The 18,600-nt window shown below is 40.2% G+C and overlaps 1 protein-coding gene across 5 annotated transcripts in view; it reads left to right on the top strand.

The window, feature by feature from the left end:
• Positions 1 to 18,600, top strand: part of FKBP5 (FKBP prolyl isomerase 5) — a 79,177-nt gene that overhangs the window by 48,865 nt on the left and 11,712 nt on the right. For 3 of the 5 annotated variants that reach the window (XM_088673338.1, XM_088673339.1, XM_035121258.3), the window contains exons 2-5: positions 3,166 to 3,292; positions 4,756 to 4,900; positions 7,586 to 7,728; positions 10,497 to 10,611. In XM_088673338.1, coding sequence (XP_088529464.1) covers positions 3,188 to 3,292; positions 4,756 to 4,900; positions 7,586 to 7,728; positions 10,497 to 10,611 — 508 coding nt within the window. In that variant the 5' untranslated portion in view covers positions 3,166 to 3,187. Of the gene's footprint in view, positions 1 to 3,165; positions 3,293 to 4,755; positions 4,927 to 7,585; positions 7,729 to 10,496; positions 10,612 to 18,600 lie in introns of all 5 variants that reach the window. The other 2 variants (XM_088673340.1, XM_035121259.3) reach the window with 1 other exon arrangement.

Raw genomic sequence — 18,600 nt, 5'->3', positions numbered from 1 at the left:
CTCAGCTGTGGTGTTCTGAAAAGAAAAATCTTCATTACTCTATTACCACATTAGTCAGTTATTTTGATACCTGACTCACTACCAAAGATGGCACATTGTGTTCTTCCTGGAACCACTTCAGAATTAGAAACCACACTAAAACAGCTCCAAACATCAGTCCAAGGCATTCAAAGCTCCTAATATTGAGTTTCTGGCCTTAAATTTTTAACATTTTAAATTATGAAATCAGTTAAAAACATTTGTGGTTGCAGTTCCCAAGTGTGTGTATGTATGTATGTATGTATGTATGTACCGGTATGTATGTATGTATACGTACATGCGCGTGCACACACTTAAGTTTATTGTTTAAGTACATTATAGCATTGTACTGTTTACATTTTGAGGTGGCTTATGATCAGCATTAAAAAAATTAACTAGCTTCTTCTAAAAAACTATCTTATAGTTCAGGTGTTATTCAGAATGTCAGGAAATATCCTGAAAAGAGTCACAATTAAATAAAGCTTTAACATATCACCTTGCTGTCAAACATTCACTGGTAAAGTACAGTGGATTGTAATGTTCCTCAGTCTAGATAGAGGGAGTATAGATTAAAAAATAATTAAAAATTATGCACACTTTCAAGCTTGTGTTAACTGTTGCTCAGAAACAAATATGACAGAGCTAAAGGACAGTTTATAATAAATATAGTTCTATGTGTTGTCCATTCTTTCAGAATGCCTTTTCTTTCAGGTTGTATGTAATGCCTTTTGAACTGATGAATTTTCCTTCTGGCTTTATTTTCAAAGGAAAGTTTCACAGTCATAATTACTTGAATGTCTGCTCTGTGTAAAATACTGCTTCTTAATTCTGCATTTGCTGATTACTTTGCTAGGAAACAGATTTTAAAAACTTAAGGTTGTGCCCTACAATCTTTATCAAGTTGTGTCCATAAGCTTACTAAATCTTCTGTTATATCTAATTAGGTATCTAGGTTAGTTTGTTATATCTACGCAGCTCCTAAACCTGCTTCATCACCTTCCCACTAGCTTAGTTTATGGATGTATAAATCTATGTCTGGACTGGCTATAGATTAGGGATTCTAACAGCACTCCAAAACTAGGCTGCAGGGCTGCAGAAAACCTGATCAAAGCCAACCAATTAACACTCCTGTTCCACAGATGAGGAACATGGAGGCTGAGAGAGAAGTCATTGATTTTAGGCTATGGCAGACTAGGTGGTTTTTTTTTACTTACCATTCTTATTATGCTGCAAGTCAAGAACTGTTCTGATCTACCACAGATCAACCAGTAGATCCTGATCTACCTTCTGCCTGTCTTCCTTGTAGGAGCTGTGTCCAGTTCAGAGTCTCCAGAGACATATACACTCTTAACCACACATGTCTGTTGAAGAATGAAATACTGTATTTTAAGTTTGCATACTAAAGTTTGGTGGTGGTAGGGTGGAGAAGAATGGAAACAGTCTGGTTTGGTGTAATTCCAGTTGGTTGGCAATTTTGGTACAAACAGTGCTGTTACCATTAAACAGTGAGGAGTTGTTGTTTAGTCGTTTAGTCGTGTCCAACTCTTCGTGACCCCATGGACTAGAGCACGCCAGGCACTCCTGTCTTCCACTGCCTCCCGCAGTTTGGTCAGACTCATGTTGGTAGCTTCAAGAACACTGTCCAACCATCTCTGTCGTCCCCTTCTCCTAGTGCCCTCCATCTTTCCCAACATCAGGGTCTTTTCCAGGGAGTCTTCTCTTCTCATGAGGTGGCCAAAGTATTGGAGCCTCAGCTTCAGGATCTGTCCTTCCAGTGAGCACTCAGGGCTGATTTCCTTAAGAATGGATAGGTTTGATCTTCTTGCAGTCCATGGGACTCTCAAGAGTCTCCTCCAGCACCATAATTCAAAAGCATCAATTCTTCGGCGATCAGCCTACTTTATGGTTCAGCTCTCACTTCCATACATCACTACTGGGAAAACCATAGCTTTAACCATACGGACCTTTGTCAGCAAGGTGATGTCTCTGCTTTTTAAGATTCTGTCTAGGTTTGTCATTGCTTTTCTCCCAAGAAGCAGGCGTGTTTTTAATTTCGTGATCGCTGTCACCATCTGCAGTGGTAATGGAACCCAAGAAAGTAAAATCTCTCACTGCCTCCATTTCTTCCCCTTCTATTTGCCAAGAGGTGATGGGACTAGTGAGTAGTTCAGAGCATAAGGTTTAGTTTTCCTATTGAGAAGAGCTAGTCTTGAGGCATAATACTAACCCTCTGATGTTGATGGCTGAAGGGGTTAATGTGTGCAGGCCTGAGACTGGTAGAGAAAATCACTGCTGGTGATGCTCTGCCACAGCAAATACGAAGGTATTGTCCATGGTTGCACCACTAGTGGTAGCTAACAGCCTCAAAATGGGGCATGTTACGGCAGGCATGGAGTGCTGGAGGCTTTTAATCCATGGGATTCCCCAAGGGACCCAATCCTTTGGCTACTCAGCTGTACCAGTCAGGTGAAAACCCACCATCACCTGTGTTGGCAGGCATGGGCAGTATGGGGGTAGAGCTACCACCTTGTTGTTCTTGGTCAGGAATTTGGATTGCTCTGCCTCTCTTAAGAAATATTAAGTGGCATTTGACAATACATTGAAAACTCACTGGTATAGTGACAGAGTACTGTATGTGGTTAACTAATAAGAAGACTAGGCTTACTTATTGTGTTTATTGCATTTTATATCCTGCCTTTCCTTCAAGGAGCTCAAGGTAGCATACATGGTTCACTCCCATTTTGTCATCACAGCAACCCTGTGAGGTAGGTTAGGCTGAGAGAACATAACTGGGCCAAGGTCACCCATTGAATACACTGGCTCTAGATTTGTTTTTTTGTTGCTCTTTAACTTATTCTCGCATATTCCATGTACAATGGAGAATATCTAAAACACAGATTAATGAATTTGATTGATTCGTGTGTGTTATAATCTACTACTTTGTGAGTATTTGCCTCTGAATTATTCTGTTAGAATGTCCAGGGATTCAAATAAGGAGTTAAGTTTTATTACTCTATTCATACTGTCTCAGCTTTTATTATTTACAATGCTGACATAATAAATAACAGTCTTTAAGGGTGTTTTGAACCCAGGTAGGACAGGTTATCATTCTTCGTTCATTGTTTGTGTCTGTTTGTGTTTATAAAGGTTGTGTCTGTGAAATGAGACCATGACAACTGATGAGGCTACAAAGAAGGAAGGAGATGTCCAGAGAGCAACTCTTGTTGAACAAGGCGAGGATATCACACCAAACAAAGACAAAGGAGTTCTGAAGGTGAGGCTTTGAAGAAGCTAATTAAATGTTCCTTTCTAGCTCCTGGACAAACACCAGTATCTTACTGTTCCCATTACAGCAAGGCAGAGACTTATTCTGCTATGAAAATATCTGCTTAACATAATATAACAAAACAAAAATTCTCAGTGTGTGAAAAATCCATTGAATGGTGTAATTGGAGCAAATATATAAGTGCTCTACATTGATTTTGCAACCAGCTTACCTAATTTCATTTCATTTCATTTTATTCATAACTTGACCCATTCCAAAGGCTTGTGAATAGAGGGGGAAAGAAAATCACAAGATGTTAAAAATGTTTTTGAAAACCTTACATAAGGAACAGTAGATTTGAAAGACCAGATCATAAAGGACTTCCAAAGCTTACCTCAAAGTCAAAAGAAACCTGGAGTCAAGGAGAAGGACTACAGATGGACCAACACCCATCCCTCTTTCAGAGGCCTTGGGCAATTAGGAAGTAGTCTTATGAAGTGCCACTGATGTATCCCTCCTCACCACAGAAACAATTAGTTAATAATATTTGTCAGGTTCTGCCAGTTTTAAAACTCCATCTCTATTTTACCTTATTCTTGGCTATAAAAAACCAGTTGAAAATCTTAAGATACTCAGACTGGGTTTCCCAGAAAATTAAGTTTGGGAGCAGCCCTTGGAGGTCTAGATTGGCACCTGAGTGGTAAATGTAAAAGGTTGGCTTTAGGCAGCCTTAAAGATTGCAATGGTGCAGATGACTCTTTATATTGAACCAAACCTATTTTTGGCTTTTTAGATCATTAGCAATAGGCTGAATACAGCCGATAAATTAAAATTCCATCATACCAGTTTCCAGTTTTAGTTTTACTAGAATATAATAAAAGGAGGAGCTAGATGAATGGACATATTAAATGTTACAACTAAAAGGCTTGTCCTTAAGGAATCACAACCTACCTTACCTAGCCTGGAGTGGATAAAGCTCTTTACCTCATTCTGCTATACAGTATGTGGTAGACCAGGCATCATCATATGATGAACAGAGATTTGGGTCTATAATGAAACTCTTCTAGATCTTCTTTGTGTGGCCTCCTGCAATGTGTTCCACTGTCCACTGCAAATTTGTTTATCTTTATTGGCCCTCATATGGCTGATTGACCAAACATATAAACACAGCTTTTGGTTGTGTGAAGCATTCTGGGTTAGAAAACAATGAAAACTAATAGATTGAGGTTCATCAAATACAACTGAATGGATTGAAAGAACTATAATTTCTAGGAAGTGATCCATATGCAATTCCTCATTTGCAATCTAGTGATAGATTTTCAGATACCCCTCATTCCCCGTATATGGATGTAGAGCGCAAATTTACAAATCAGTGTGCTGAACTAACATGAAAGACCCTCTGAAATAGGTTAGCCGATGCACATGAGCTCTTATTTCGGATATCAATTTCTTTTTTCATATCTTCATTCTAGATTGTGAAGAGGCCAGGGAATAATGATGAATCTCCCATGATTGGAGATAAGGTTTATGTCCACTACAAAGGAAAGCTGGCCAATGGGAAAAAGTTTGATTCCAGCCGTGACAGGAATGAGCCATTTATCTTCAGCCTGGGCAAAGGTAAAGAATGGAAAAGGTGGAGAAAGGTAAAGAGAGCCTTAGGGATATAAAATGGGTTCTTGCCAATTAAATTACAGTTTGTTTATAATCCTGTTTTCAGAAAGACTGTGACTGAGAGCAAGCAGGGAAAGAGCTGAGTATTGGAAGATGTCTTGTTTTGCTATTACTTTTCAAACCTAATCGCAGAGCAACAAAGGAAAAGAATCTGATTGTTCAACCTGCCATCTCAATGGCAGAAACCTATATGAAGCTGCCTTCTACTGAAAGAGGCCATTGGCAGCACCTCTCCTAAGTCTCAGGCAACAGTCTTCTTTGGCACCTGCTACCAGAAAGGGCACCTCTAAATGTACTCATCAGTCCTACTATAGTTAATCTAAATAACTAGGAATCTGTTTAGTGGCAGAAAGAAAATAATAGATTAAAAGAGTGTAGTTACTACTCATTAAATTATAACTCTAGGACTCTAGAACAGTGGTTCCCAATTAGCTAAGTGGGCCCCTGTTTTTCAAAAGCCAAACTATGCCAAACTATGGACCCCCTTACTTCTGAAAAAATAGATACATATCTCTATGGTAGTTTTTGTTATGTGAATGCTGCCACTGACCTCTTGGGTGGGTTACATGGACCCCCTAGGGTCTGCAGACCACTGCTCTAGGACAATCCTTTTTGATCATTAACAAAATGTTCACTTTTGGTTTCCCTCTACTGTTCTCTGGACACAGTTGCATTGAGAGTGTTGACATCTTTTGTTAATCAGCACACAATAGTTGTTAGTCTGTAGCATCAACAGCTTGTTAAGGATTGTGGCATCTTAAAAACTAACATAGAATCACGGAATTGTAGAGTTAGATGGGTCATCTACCGTAGTCTAACTCCCTGCAATGCAGGAAACAGATTTATTAGGGCAAATGTTTTCTTGAAGTATCACTAATAATTCACAAACCCTTTAGAGTCTTGTGATTATTATTTAGAGGTTTTAAACTCCCAAGTTTGTCTTCTATACCTGAATTCAAACAAGAATGAGCAGTTACTGTAAACTGGAAGAAATACAAAAAAAATTTATTGCGGATGGAGTTGCCCCCTGAGAGTGTGCTCTACTTCTCAGCTGCAGTGTGTTCCACTGAGACATTTTCTGTAACTATGCCCAGCTTTGTAGAATCCGTGCTCAACTGCTATATGAAATATTGAAGCTGAGAATCTTTCAGCAAAAATGAGATCATTGCTTTCTGGCAAGCATTTAATGGTTTCAAAAAAAGTATTGGTTTGCTTAACTTATCTCTTTGCTTTTGATTTTATAAGTTTTGTTATGCTTTGGGAGTTCTTTAGAATAAATGGATGACCAAAAATTAATAGCTACAGCTCCATAGACCCAGCGAGCTGTTCTCATGATATTTGTTCATATGGCCATGTTTGGTATTAACATGTGCTCCATCTTCATTGCTTTCCATTGGGGTATGTTGATTTTTCTTCTGTCCCCAGCCTTGCTCTAGTTCTTAAATTATAGGTACCTTGCCCTGGGATGGGAAACATTGAGGCCTGGGAGCCATGTGTAGCCCTCCAGCCCTCTCTGGACTCTCCCCAGGTCACACCCCACCCCAGACCCTGCTTTATACTCTCCTTGAAAGTGTCCTGGAAATCCGATCATGCTTGCCTGAATGGAAGGTAGAGAGGGGTGTGTAAGTGTGTGTAGAAACTAGCTTACCTTGCAAAGGTAAAATTCTCATTTGCTTTGGTCTTGCCCACTTTTGCCTCTGGCCCCACCTACCATTGCCATGTGGACCCTGGAGAGTTGCCTAGATGGCACCACAGCCCATGAGCTGAAAAATCTTCTCCACTCACGCTTTCAACCATAAACTTTAAATGTGGTTTAAAAGTGAACATGTTAGCCTGCTACTGCACAGCATGAAAACCACAACTATTTCACTCCTTCACCAGTCCTGCTGTAATGCCAGGAGCTAAACTGAACCCAAGCTTGATTCTCTCTCTCTCTCGCTCTCTCTGAACAAACCTTGAACCTGGGTTCAGACATGGGTTCAGACCTGGGTTTAGCAGCATGGCAGGAGCAGAGAGGTGCAAAGTAGTCAGTTTTTGCACTGGGAATCAGCATGATGTGTGTTCAGCTTTAAATCATAACCAGGGTTAAAAGTGACAAGAGAAGGCTGCTAGTGCTAAATGATGGTTTAACATTCCTTGTGTTAGTCTAGTTTGATATTCTGGCTTGTTACCTAACTATTGCTTTATGTAAACAACAGTTTCCCATATTCAAATAAACAGGGAAACTGCAGTTTGTTCTAAACAATGATCAAAAGATTTAAATTTCTTTTTATCATGCACATAGACCAAGGCTTGCTGTTGCTTATGCACCTAATGCTAAAATATACGTAGTTTAGTATTGTGTTTGAATCAGACCAAGACCACCCTTGCTTAAACAAATGTTGTTTCCAGATAGCAGTGTACGTAAACAAAAATAAGCTGCAACTTACTCGAGCAACTATCTGATGCAGAAGCAATAGAAGCACACAGTTTAGTATCATGGATTTTGCATAACAGTTCGGTTACCGTATTTGACCACTATACATGTCTAAATGATCACAAATTGTAAACATTTTTTAAAAAAATGTGTCTGTGTCTTGCTTTGGTAAGCTTACTAACTGAAACTTTTAAATTGAAATTTCTTGTTATTAGGCCAGGTCATTAAGGCATGGGATATTGGGGTTTCCACCATGAAAAGGGGGGAGATCTGCCACTTGTTGTGTAAACCAGAATATGCATATGGTTCTGCTGGCAGTGTCCCAAAGATCCCCTCAAATGCAACACTCTTCTTTGAGGTAAGTGTATCTTTATTTGCTTATTTTATTTTGACTAAGTACAATGTTACCTAGTGAGTGTAATTTGCCAGTACAGTGGAACCTCGGTTTATGAACACCTCGGTTTATGAATTTTCGGTTTATGAACGCCGCGGACCTATCTGGAACGGATTAATTCACTTTCCATTACTTTTAATGGGAAAGTTCGCTTCAGTTTATGAACGCTTCAGTTTATGAACAGACTTCCGGAACCAATTACACCCATGTTTCAGTTTATGAACGCTTCAGTTTAAGTACTTTGCGGACCCGTCTGGAACGGATTAATCCACTTTCCATTACTTTCAATGGAAAAGTTCGCTTCAGTTTATGAACGGTTACTCCGCGGACCATCTGGAACGGATTAATCCACTTTCCATTACTTTCAATGGGAAAGTTCGCTTCAGTTTATGAACGCTTCAGTTTATGAACAGACTTCCGGAACCAATTGTGTTCATAAACCGAGGTACCACTGTACTAGCAGATGTGCAGCACAATGTTTTATGGGCAGAAGTGAAGCAAACTAGGAATGATCATGAATCCATCCACAGTGTTGGGAGAGGCCCTGAGTTAATTAGATAGGATATTGTCATGGGAATCTTCCTGTAAAGGCTAAAATGCAGTTGGGGACCACTTTGATTGATAGCCCAGGGAAAATACGTATACTGTTTTTGGATCTAAATAAAGTGGGATGCCACTGTTAATTCTGATAATACTAATCATCAGCCCATTGAAGGTGAAACTAAATTCAGGTAACTCTTCACCTCTTTCCCAGTAATCTCTCTGCCTCCCTATTCCTGCTCACCAGAATTGGAAGAGTTGGCAAGGATGCAGAAGAGTATAGCACACATTATGTGGAAACATGTTGAACTCCAATATCAACCAACCTACCTATACAGTATTTGTTAACCTTTTTCAAAGAAAAACAGCTTCCAAGGGACACCGTTGATTGGTAAAACAAAAGGGAAGGGTGCTTAATTATTTTGGTGCTTGCTGTTTCTCTACTTGAGCCCAGACATTTTGGACCCCATGGGGAGAAAAGCTGTTTAGGAGAGAATTTTAAGCTATGATTTGGGGGACAAGAATTGTGTCCTCTTTTTGCCTACTCAGAATTATCCCCTCCTGTCCCAAAATGGTGTGTGTGTATTTTTGAAGTTAATATTGTGGCCCTGTTAGCTTTTTTGTGTGATATATAGCTAGTCCCAGGGCTTGTGCAAACATTTTAAGGCACAAAGCAAGCATTTTCACTCTTCTACCCTCTAACTACCCTACTCTTACTGCAGTAATGCTTGCTGTTCAAATGTTACAGAGGGGAGAACCTTGCTGACTGGGGAAAATCCTATACTGTCACTGTTTTATAATGGGATACGCAATTTGGAGAGTGAGTAGGCATAGGCTTCAAATGTTAGAAAATCAGCTTGGGGTAGAAAATGCAGATTTGGGGGAGAGTATTTCTTATCAAATTTTGTAACTTCAAAATTTTGTGGACATCATGATGGAATGGGAGGTGTTGTGATTCATGAATATATTCATTAGCATTGTGCAGTAGGGGCACATTAAGGCTCTGCAGGCTGTGGCAGAAGGTGAACAGAGGTGGACATTCTGGGTCAGCCTGACTCTCTGTTCTTAACATATGGAGTAATGACAGAGACAGGGTAAACGCTGAGTACTTTTTACTTTTTAGCCAGTGCTGGCTTGCCACTGTTCTCTGCCTCATAGGAACTTAGTTTCCAAGAAGGAACCATCCTTCACTGCTTTTCCCAGCTCCTTTTTTCTTTCCAGAATGCTAATACTAATAATTACTTTTCAAATACATGTGGTAAAGATTCCTGAAAAAAAGTGAACGCCACACAACTGTTTCAAAAAACCCTTTCCATTTCCCTATATTTTGAAGCCAGAAAGTTGCAAATAAGGAAAGACAGAAAGCAGACATATGGGGGTTCAGCTTGCCCACAGCAGGAAGAGTCCTTGCCCCCACTCCTCCACAGCATTTGCCTTCCAACAATTATTTCCAAATTAACATATATATCCATATAAATGAACATATGCAACATTTATGCCAATTGGTACCATCTTGGTCTGCGCCCTGGATATTTGAGCACCTAGCAACCCTTCAGGGGGAGTGGCACAGCGATTTGCTCATATGCCTGCTGTGCCTGCAAGCTCTAGTCACCGCAGAGTCATTGGAATACAGTATATGGAAACAAAACATCAAAACTGTGTCTTAGAAATCTTTATAGAATGCAATGTAGTAGACAGATTGCACCCTAAATCTGGGGGAAAGTTGTTTCCAGATTTCCACAATTTATGACTTTTTCTAGTGAGGCCTTATGCAGATAAGGTAGCATTTGCTATATTATGGGAATTCACTAGCTTGCTTCTCTTTCTCATTGTTTTGTCAGACTCTTCGTAGATTGGGCATATTTTAATCCCCACTCGTTGGTTCTAAGAGCCATAGTGCAGGGCTGGATTCACATGAGAACTCTGCTTGCAGTTGATGCTTTTTTTGTTGCTCATGGTAGATCTGTGTGCTAAGGAGATGGCTATCCATGAGAAATATGGGAGCAGATGCTACAAATGGAGTGAATAATTCATATTGCCCTTTTGTTATGAGTGGGGTGGTAGTGGAAGCAGCTAACTAGAAGGGTGGCCATGTGAGTTAGCCCATAGATCCATTGTTTGTGTGTGTTCCAACCCTTGTGGATTATCACACATTTGAAGTTTGGTCTTATTGTTGTTACCATTATTTTCAGATTGAGCTGCTAGATTTCAAGGGGGAGGATTTATTTGAGAATGGAGGCATCATCCGCAGAATCAAACAGAAAGGTGAAGGATACTCCAATCCCAACGAAGGAGCTGCTGTACAAAGTGAGTGTTGATTTGCATGCAGGACTGCAAGGATGTTCATGTCAGTTGTTTGGAGCATTTGAATTCCAGGGGTACTTAGCTATCTATTCATTACCAGCTCTTATTCGTAGAGACAGAAATATGTGAACCAACTGCCCTGGCAAACATCAGCTCCAAAACCTGTCCATCCAACCTAATAATAATAAATAAATAAATAAATAATAATAATAATAATAATAATACTTAGCTTTGTTCAGAGGATTCAAGTGTAATGTTTACAACAACCCTGTAAGGAAAATCAGTATTATTATTCCACTATACTGCAGAGGAGCTGAGGCTGAGAGAGAGTAGCTTGTCAAAGGAGGCCTAATGAATCAAACCAGAGATTTTCTGATTTCACTGCTCAGTTGCTTAGCCACTGTGCTGAAACACCTTTCAACCATCAGTTTTTACTCCTGATCTCATGTGCCCAGATTCGTACAGCTACATTTCCCCATGTCACCCTATTTTCTAATATCTTCTTCTCCAGGGGTTCCCAACAAAATTTTCTCGAGGACCCCTCATCGAGCCGCTATTGTGACAAGGACCCCCATTAATTCCTAATCCTAAATCTAATTTCTAATTCCTAATCTAATTTTTCCAGTAAGCTTAACACTGATCTTGGAAACGTTAGGTTCAAGGGACGCCGACGATTTAGGTTCAATGGACACTGACAAGATCGGTTCGAGAGTCACTGACTTACTTGCTTGAACATCAAATGCATTATCTTCCTCTTCATCTGTAGGCCTTTGTCGTTTTAACGAACCACTTTTTAACCAACGGTCCATTTTTAACTACGCGAACTGTAGCTTCCGCGAAAAACAACGCCTTGTTTACAAACACTACTGTTTTGCAAAGAGGCAGCGCGCGCCAGGGAGGAGGGAGGGGAATGGAGAAGACATGGTACCTGCGCAGTAGCGCACAAATGAAGCCGACGCGCGCAAAGCATCTTGGGGAGGTGAGCGTTAGTAGAATGCGCCCGCTGCCTCTTTGCAAAACAGTAGTGTTTGTAAAGCGCCACCTAACGGCATACAGCAGAACTACTGCCTCTATCTAATTCTAGTTTTGCACTAGACTCTGCTCATGCAGGAAGTGGCCAAAACAAAAAAATCTGTTATCATACGAAATATATTTAATATATTTTTTATTCTAATAGCATCTTGCGGACCCCTCTGGCATAGCTCGCGGACCCCTGGGGGTCCGCGGACCACCTATTGGGAACCACTGTTCTTCTCAATTCTGCCTATTCCTTTTTTACCCTCCATCAGGTACATTCTTGAAACCTGACCCTTTTCATCTTTCTCTGCTTTGTCATCAGCTTGAAGTAGCCACTTACTTCATGGGGTTCATCCCCTGATTCTTCAGAATTTCATGTTTCTTCTGTTCTTGTCACAGCTGAAATTCAGTACAGAAGATACATGATCAGAATGTGCACCTGCTTGCTGATGACCACGTAATGTTTCTTTTAAGGCTTTGACCTATTTAACAAAGACCCATCTAGCACTTTAAGCACTTTCAGTTACTTTCATCTGCCAGGGAACTGGCAGCTTCAGACAATTTGATTAACTCCATAGTTTTGCACACCCCATATTCTTGCAGGATTTGATGAACATATAATCTACCAAATATATTTTCTGCATGAAGCTTCATTTTCTCTCGGTTTACAAAAGCAATGGGGGTGTTGTTGTTTGAGAACTGTTGTTATTTGAAAAGCTGAGTATTAACACTCAATAGGCTTTGAAAAACACTTGTATTTTTGTTTTAGAATCTGTAACAAAGACCTTTCCTCTTCTGCTATCCAGTCCCTGCTTTCAGTTTAGAACACACTGATTCTTTTTTCTTGGTAAATCCAACTGAATAAGCACCAGGACTACTGGGTTTTGAGGGTGTAGCCCAGGGGTAGAAAACCTGTGGCCCATCAGATGTCTCTGAACTATGGATCTTGGCATCCCTAATGACTGGCCATGCTAGCTGGGAGTAATGGAATCCAACAACATCTGAAGAGCCACAGGTTCCTCATCCATGGCTTAATGGAAAATATTATAAAGCGAGAGCAGTTAGCTGCTGAGGGAAGGATTTGCTGGTAGGTCTGAGTTCTGAGTCATAGTAATCCTTTTCCTGTCATAAGGACCCCTGTAGGAATGGCTGCAAACCATCCTTAAATTCTACAGCTGTAAATTTTTGGCTGCAGGATTTCTAACTGATAAACAGAAGAAAGCTGGAAGGTGTAAAAACGGACAATCCAGGCTTTAGTGTCCTCATTTACAATGTTCAGATCTTGAAGTTCAGTAGTAGAACACATTCTGTGCAAGCAGAAGGTCTCAGGTTCAATCCCTGGTATCTGCAGGTAGGGCTAGGAAAGGTCCTTCCTGAAACCTTGGAGAGCGGCTGTCAATCATTGCCAGCAGCACAGAACTATATAAACCAGGGATCTCACCTGGAATAAGACAGCTTGCTATTCTGGATGCATAATTGTAATGATAGTGCTTTGGGACACACCATACAGCATCCTTTATCAATCTCAGCACCATGTTTTGTAAATGATTATGATTGCAATCCCACCTAGGTTTTTCTTCTGAACTCATTATGTTAAGGCATGTAGTGGCAGGCACATTTGTGATACCGTAGGTATCTAAAACCAGGTAGCGTATTGTCAGTTTTATGTTGCCTTTGAATCTTTTCTATCCTTTGGGAATAAGACTACCTATTCTTCCTCTCTCCCCACTTGGCTAAATCCCGGATGATTGAGGTTTACAGGAAATAGCTGTTGAAGTCTGTGGTTTATTTCAAGTTTAAAAACATGTCCAAAGGGGTTGTTGCAGGAACAGTAGGGTAGTTTAGTGGAGTCTTCCAAGAAGCTTCTTTCTAGAAAGCTGGAAGTTCCCAAGGGCTCTCCCTCCCTTCCTCTTGGTTGGAATATTCATGCCAGACCACAACTCCCACATGAGAAAAACAAACCAACGAAACTTCATTGGTAAGCTGCAGACACCTTTTTTTAAAGGTTGCTATTTGTATACTAATGAAGTACGTTTTACAGTTTATTATGCAACAAGTAACTTATCTGCCTAAGTAATACTTGCTTGTTGACATGGAATAAGAAAAGTTTTTGTAGTATGATCCGATGTGTGTGTGTACTCAAGTCCCACTGAGTTAGATTAGACTTCCTTGAAATAAAGTATGCCTACAACAAAGGGCTTTTCAATTAGGATTTCAACTCCCAATGAGAATTCTGAGTAGTCATGTTCAGAACTGAATTGTAAATTTACTAGCAATTTGTTCTTTTCCTGATACTGAAATAGTTCATTAATTCAGAGTTTTCAGTATCTTATAGATTTAGTTGTGTGGTTCACGAAAATAACATTACTCTTAAACTAAAGCAGAGATATTAATTTAATGATTAAGCTTATTCCCATTGAACAGCTGCTTTGTGAGAATCATGGAAATAAAGCCATCTGCAGCAGTCTTCAGAATACATGAAGTGTAACCCAGGGGAAATTGGGCACATTAAGAGATAGTGATACCAAGTGCCCACCTTCCTGCCCCCAGTTGGTCCCCATATTGTCAATAAAACAGAAGTAGAGATGGGATGTTTTGAAGAAACTAAATATATGTTTGCTACCTCTGTTCTTGTTCCAGTAGATAAATGCCTCTGGATTGAGAGCCACATTTCAGACTCGTCATCAGCTACTGTGAAGTGGAAATGTGCTGATAATTTGACTTGAATAGAGCAGGTTGGCAGAAAACCAGAAGAGTGGTTATGATTGCATTTAGAAGCCAAACAGGTGGTAAAACCTCGGCAACTGTGCTTTAACTGATAGTGTTTCTGCTCAGTTTTAGTAAAACCCAATATTAACTTGGGAGCTGATACAAAGATTCCTGGCAATTATATTGCTGCTATAATTAGAATGGGAGGAAATATGCATGTAGCAGAACTGAAGTCTCTGAGCTGGATTTTTGTAGACAGTGTTATTAGCTTGACTGATGGGGCATAATTCACATCTCTGCTTCCTAAAACACAGGCTGCAGTTGAATATTTGCATTCCAAGTTGTGTTACAGCCCCTCTGCTGTTTTAATCAGAGTACAAATTGCTGTCAGTGCACAGAGTTCATGTGCCAGCCACATTCAGAACACAGTGTTCTGTGCTCTTCAAAACAAAATTGCTCTAGGCACTGAGAGAACAATAAGTTAGCTCAGCAGCTGAAGTGATGTTCCCTAGTCTGGCTAGAGTTTCTGACTGTGTAATCCAAGTGTAATTCTATCCAAATGATCTGCTTTAGGCAGCACTTAAATAACTTCAATAATCAAGTTCTGGAGTTTTTCTGATATCGTGTTTATACAATTCATATGAAATCACTTCCTTTAATAGTGAATGGGGGTTGTCCAAAGTGCCTATCAACCTAGAAGCAAAAGAAAAGCACCCCAAAATAAGGGACATGTTTCTGTACAGTTAGGGGGTTTCCTGGGTATGCAGAAGTATAAAAGTTTGCAAATCTAAACCCTCCAAAAATGGCTTACTGAGGACTTTCAAGGACCGAGGGCATAGAGATAACAAAGTTCACACTGAATGAACCCCAAATACAGGAACTCAGGTTTTTTGCTGCTTCTTTTTGCTCAGTATATGGTTGAGAGCAACTGAGAGAAAGAATATTAGTACAATGTGTCAATTGGGGATAATGGGGGTGGGAGGAATTGAGGACAGGTTGAGAGCCGTTGAGACATAGACCACGATCAGGCACATTGATCTCAATGCAATAAATCGTCATTTATTTGGGCGAAAATGAGCTGTGTGCCATGTGTTCCCTCCTTACTCTTTCCCTTGTGCGCCCAGCTTTCACAAAGATTTCTTCCATTTCTTAAACTGAAATGATTTCCTGTGTCGCCAGCTGGGTAATGGTAGTTTAACAAACTCTGGAAGGAGCTTATTTGGCTGAAGACTGTTACTTCTGAACCCAGCCACATACCCTCTGCATGCGCCTGAGTAGGGCTGCACTGAATTGCAGGGGGTTGGAATAGATGACCTTTTGGATCCCTTCCAACTCCACAATTCTATGATTCTATGGCTGGGAAAGACTCCTATCTGAAACCCCAGAGAGCTATTGTCAGTCACCGTAGGTAATTGCTTCAAGAGCTAGGTATCTTCAGTAGAATGCAGGACAGGACAGAACTGAAGAGATTGCATAGAGAAAAAGTGAGGGATATACTTCTGTGCATGTCACTAGGACTGAAGTGAAGTTCACCCTTCAGAAATACCTAATATGATTTGTCTTTGTTCATGTTAATGAAGCTTATGATGGATGGTTGCAATACTGTTGCATTATGCCCTGCTGAGTTCTGGCATCTAGTTATGCTTTTGTTTCTGCGTGGTGTTCATGCTTGATGATCAGCAGACATCTAGAAATCTTGATGTTTGCTTTCTATGCAAATGGTGGTCAAGGGAGAGGATTGTTCTGGTTTCTTTTTATTATTATTTACTTATTTTTTTGGTTGAACAACATACAGTGCTGGCTTAGGGGTGAGAAGACCATAGGTTTAGAAGCATTACGCAAAGAGGTGGAAGTGTGCCAGGATTGAAATTGTTTCTTCACAGCCTGTGTTCTTTGATTTGCTGCTCTCCAGTAGAAACCTGAGTAGAAAGTACAGTTCCTGTAGCCCTGTGTGTGATGAATGACTAACCATCTACAACTTAATGAAGTATTGCTCTAAATTCAGAGACTGGCCTGCTGTTCACAGGGCTGGTTTTCCAGCTATTATGAATGTTCTGGAAAGAGGCATTAACAGTGCTGATCTCTCAGCTGCCTGCCCTCCACCTTATTCAGTGCACCAAGTACAATGTGAGCATTCCATTCCAAGTACAGTTTAAAGGATGAACATTATTGTTCCTTGCTTTTTGGAGAAACTTCAGAGATCTCTAGCTATCAGAACCCTGATAGCTATGTGAACCCTGACAATCAGCTGATTCACAGGACTTTCATAGGTCTATGCATGAGACTTTGCAGATGCCACCAATAAGCTCATGGTGGTGCCTGCAAACCTTCTTCTGCCATCTTATATGGCATCTAGGGATAGGTTATCTCTGTTTCTCATTTTTCTAATCTTACATTCAGTTCTCCAGGTTTCTGTATTTATATTTTGAGATCAGCAGTTTCCTCTTTTAGGAAGAATAAAAGTTGGTATCTAGTGCAGCTTAGATAATGATGTGAGTTTTCCATTCAAACTTTACCTATGTCACAAACTAACTAAACAGGTTTAGGAAAGCTGCTATCTCTATAACTGCTATTATGAAAACTGGCCGGAGCTTCTGAAGCATAGGAGATCATATCCATATGTAGTTAACTTATACCAATAACTATTGGACGAAAATTATGGAGGAAAGTCTTGTTCTGCAGCCCATATACAGGCAAAAGTGTCATTGACTTTTTAGAGAACTTTGACTTTAGTATGATTTTGAAAATGACTTACGGTATTTGGACAGAATTCCAGTGAAACAGCCCTGTGAGAAAAGGGAAAGATGTTCAGGAAAATTCAGTTTCACTGATTTTCTCATTTTCTTTTTTGGTGGGGTTGCAGGAGGGGGAGGAAGAAGCAGGATGATGGTGAATCAATCATTCACCTTAAGAAACCAGAGTGCAAGGCCATCAGTAACTGTTGAATAGCATTCCAATGGCATCTCCCTCTGTTTCTGATTATATATTTTCAGAACATGAAGAGGGATGTGTGTGTTCATTTGCTGCAACAGACTAAGAGTCTTGTGGCACCTTAAAGATGAAGATGAAGAGTCTTGTGGCATAAACTTTCAATATACACATTGTGGTTTGCCCCCCCCCCCCAATTTCATTTCCCTTTGCTGGTTTAGGAGAACACTTCATGCATCTGATGAAGTGGGCTCTGGGCCATGAACACCTATGCTGCAATAAATTTGTTGATCTTTCAGATGTGCCACAGAACTGTTTGTTGCGTATCTTTCAAGTCAGTTTTTTAAATATCTGAGAGTGTATGTGTGATTTTACCGTGTCGTGTTCTAGCACTAAGTATCATGTAGTTTTCCTTTAAAGAAAACTTTGTGGCTCTTATTGCATGTGGCTAGCAGATACAGCTATAACAATATTTGCACACTTTGTAATAATCAATCTTAGATTTACAAGTCAGCATGTCAAAACTCAATATCTGGATCCAGCAGAGCTGCTTAGAAACCAGGAAGCAGAGTAACCATTATGTGTTACCTTGTCCTTGTTCCAGAAAGGCACAGTTAGTCCTTATGGGAACATAGTGTTTTATACAGCACTTGTTCTTGCCTGCCTTTCTTTCTTTCTTTCTTTCTTTCTTTCTTTCTTTCTTTCTTTCTTTCTTTCTTTCTTTCTTTCTTTCCTTCCTTCTGGGAGGCACTTATATATGCAAACAGATGTTCAGTCAGAATGTCCACATAACTTTGTTAATCCAGGTAATATTTCTATTGTGCAAGTGATTACTGTAATTTTGCCATTTGACCGCACCACAATCTGGCCCCGTCACAAACAGGAAGTATAATGATTTACAATTGGATAGTAGTACGTAGTTCTAACAGTGCAGCAACCTGTGGTCTGTTCTATAGCAGTTATTGTTGCATGCTCTGCTTAATAAGGGAAGGGAAGATAAGGCAAGACTGTCTAGTAGCCCTTCCTGGCTAAACAAGTCCTTGCTCTAAACTGAGCCCTTCATAACTCCAATAAACACAGAGGATTTCTAGATCACAGGGTCGCAGAGGAAACTTTCCCTGCTAGTGCCATGCAGGTGCCCTTGTATAGTATTTTTTTATGCTGGGGCAGAGTGCCAGTAGCTTTTGCAACACTGTGTCCCAGTTTAAGTACAAAAACACCAGTTGCAAGCTACTACATCAGGAGCCTACTGCCCAGTGCTAGGAGCTGTGATGCCTATGCAGTGGCTCTGAAAACTGGGCCACAACATGCCTAAACTAATTTATTTGTAGAGAAACC

This window comes from Zootoca vivipara, chromosome 7 (assembly GCF_965207765.1).
Source record: "Zootoca vivipara chromosome 7, rZooViv2.hap1.1, whole genome shotgun sequence".
Lineage (NCBI taxonomy): Eukaryota > Metazoa > Chordata > Lepidosauria > Squamata > Lacertidae > Zootoca > Zootoca vivipara.
The sequence above is the reverse complement of the archived record's forward strand: the minus strand, read 5'-3'. Positions and strand labels throughout refer to the sequence as shown.